At 43.7% G+C, this 2606-nt stretch overlaps 1 protein-coding gene across 1 annotated transcript; it reads right to left on the reverse strand.

The window, feature by feature from the left end:
• Positions 1–565: 565 nt before the first annotated feature.
• LOC125842900 (uncharacterized) lies at positions 566–2221 on the reverse strand. The gene has a single exon (XM_049522180.1). It carries the CDS (start codon positions 2219–2221, stop codon positions 566–568), a length of 1656 nt encoding a protein of 551 aa, XP_049378137.1.
• Between the last annotated feature and the right edge of the window lie 385 nt (positions 2222–2606).

Genomic DNA, 2606 nt, shown 5'->3' on the forward strand with positions numbered 1-2606 from the left:
TTAAGCTGAAATGTACAGAGCCTTGTTGTGGGTTGTTCCTTCAAGTGGCAACTCATCTTCATGAAAAGATATTCGGTATGCCTCAAAAATCTGCCCGACCATTTGGGCTACCTCTCCATGGGTAATGCTAGATGGTACATAGGCTTCACCCAGGATCTTCAAAAGAGCGTTTCGATGAGTTTCAGAGGATTGCAGCAATGATACGATAGATATTTGAGACTGGGTTTTACTCAATTGCTCAACAATAGAGTACTCTTTTGCTTGCACCTTCTTCCAAATTCCTTGATTTTCAAGTTCTACAATTGGTGCCTTGGACTTGCTGGAGCTTCCTTGCACCAAATTTTCAGAAGTGTAAATTCTTCCTGATCCAGTACTCCTACTGCAGTGTCTGCTTCTTCAACTTTTATTTTTCCCTTTCTGTAGTCCCATGGACCAGCATGGGTTCATACTGGACAGGGGAAGGTGCCCTATAAATAGTAAATTGAGGCTTGGGCATGGCGACCTCAACCTCAAACGGAGCACGCCTTTGCACTACCATTGGAGTCTGGGCGGTAGCAGTCATTGATTATTCTGGCTCAAAGATCCAAATGGATTTCTCCCAATCCGAGGTATCATCAACTTCTACCATGTTGACCTGATGGTTAGGCAGAGGGTTGCTTGCAACATTTGGTGCTGGATCTTTGAGTTGGATGGCCTTAGTATCAATCAGCATTTGAACCTTATCTTTCAGGGCTCTACAAACTTCGGTAGTGTGACCTTTCATCCCATAATGGTAGGCACAAACCTTGTTAGGGTCATACCATTTTGTGCGAACATCCACAGGCAATGCAGGAACTGGGGTGACATAGTCAGCCTCTTTCAGTCTCTCATAAAGTCGGGCTATGGGCTCAGCCAGAGAGGTATGGTTCTTCGCAGGTCTTCTTTCATATGGTGGTCGGTTTTGATAGTTTGGTGTTTGAGTAGGTGGTGGGGTTTGGAAGTATGATGGCTGGGCATTATAGACAGGATATGAAGTTTGTTGATATTGAAGAGGAGCATTTTGGTAATATACTGGCATGGGGTTGGGAGATATAGGTGGTGGAGCTGAAGGATATGGAGTTTGGGAATATAGAGATGGAGGTGGGGTTGTTGATTGATACTTATAAGGGGTTCTGGTTCCTCGAGCCATCATAACTGAGCCTATTTTCTTTCGATTTTCTACCATTCCCCCAGATTGCAGAGCTTTGTTGGTGGCTTGTAGGGCCTCTAGGTTGATGATGGTCCCATTTCTTATGCCTTCTTCGATTCTTTCACCTAATTTGATAATTTCAGCGAAGCTCTTCTCAGCTACAAGCATCATCCTGTCATAATATTGTGGCTCTTGGGCACGGATGATATAATCTTTCATCTGAGATTCCTCCATGGGAGGTCTGGCCTTGGCCGCCTCAGACCTCCATCTTATGGCGTAATCCCTGAAGGATTCACTAGGCTTTTTCTTCAGGTTTTGGATGTAGAACCAGTCAGGTGCATTTTCTACATTAAATCCAAACTTGTTTATGAAGTCTGTTGCCATGTCTACCCACTCATTCCATTTTCGAGGGTCTTGTTCGATATACCAGGATAGAGCCTCTTCGGTGAGACTTCTCATAAACAACTTCATGAGTATCCTCTCATCTCTCCCTACCCCTACAAGCTTATCACAGTACATTCGCAGGTGGGCTTTGGGATCTCCAATGCCATTAAACAGTTCAAACTTTGGAAGTTTGTATCCTTCAGGCAGTTCTACGTCGGGATGTATACATAAATCCTCGTAGCTCAGTCCTCCCAATCTCTTGCTTCCTTCCACATGTTGTACCCTGCTGGCTAAGTTATCTAATCTCTCGGTCAGGGTTTTTATCAGAATGTCCTTTTGGGAGGACTCTGATTCATGGTAGTTATGGGTCAAGGGAGCAGTTTCCACATATATGGGGTTGAGGTGATTATTTTCGGGAGTATATGAAGGGTTTGCATTCAGAATTGGTTCTGGAATGGTTGGTTTAGTTTGTTGGTGGTAGTGGTAAAATGGGATTTGGGTATTTTGGGCATGAAGTGGCGGGAAGATATTCGGATGAGTGGGTTCGAGTTGGGTTACATTGGTTGGGGGATTGTTTGGCATGGTTGTTTGGTTAGAGTGAGGAGGATTGTCTATATTTTTGTCAAACTGGGTTCCACGAGAAATAGATAACTTGTCCAAATCGCGCATGTGCGCTACTTCTTCTTACAAATCTAAAATCTTGCGCTCAAGTCTAAGGACGAGGTCACTTGGAAGTTGCCCTCCCTTAGAAGTTTCTACTCTTTCGTTGTTGTTGTTGTTGTCAACCATTTTACCCTTGTTTGTTCTTTGAGGATGAGGAGAAGGGGGGGTCCCTTTCGATCGTGTATGTGCCAGAATGAAGGACAGATCAACCTTAGGAATGGGAAAAATAATGGAATCAACAGAAAACAGTGTTAGGGGATTAGAGTAAATAATAATAATAATAATAATAGCACATTGTTTGAAATAAGCGCCCTAGATGCAAGGGACCTCGTTGAGCCAGAGGTAGGCCTAAGACGACATGTAAGTGATCCATAATGATTAATTCAAGGGC

The sequence above is a fragment of the Solanum stenotomum genome, chromosome 10 (genome assembly GCF_019186545.1).
Source record: "Solanum stenotomum isolate F172 chromosome 10, ASM1918654v1, whole genome shotgun sequence".
Lineage (NCBI taxonomy): Eukaryota > Viridiplantae > Streptophyta > Magnoliopsida > Solanales > Solanaceae > Solanum > Solanum stenotomum.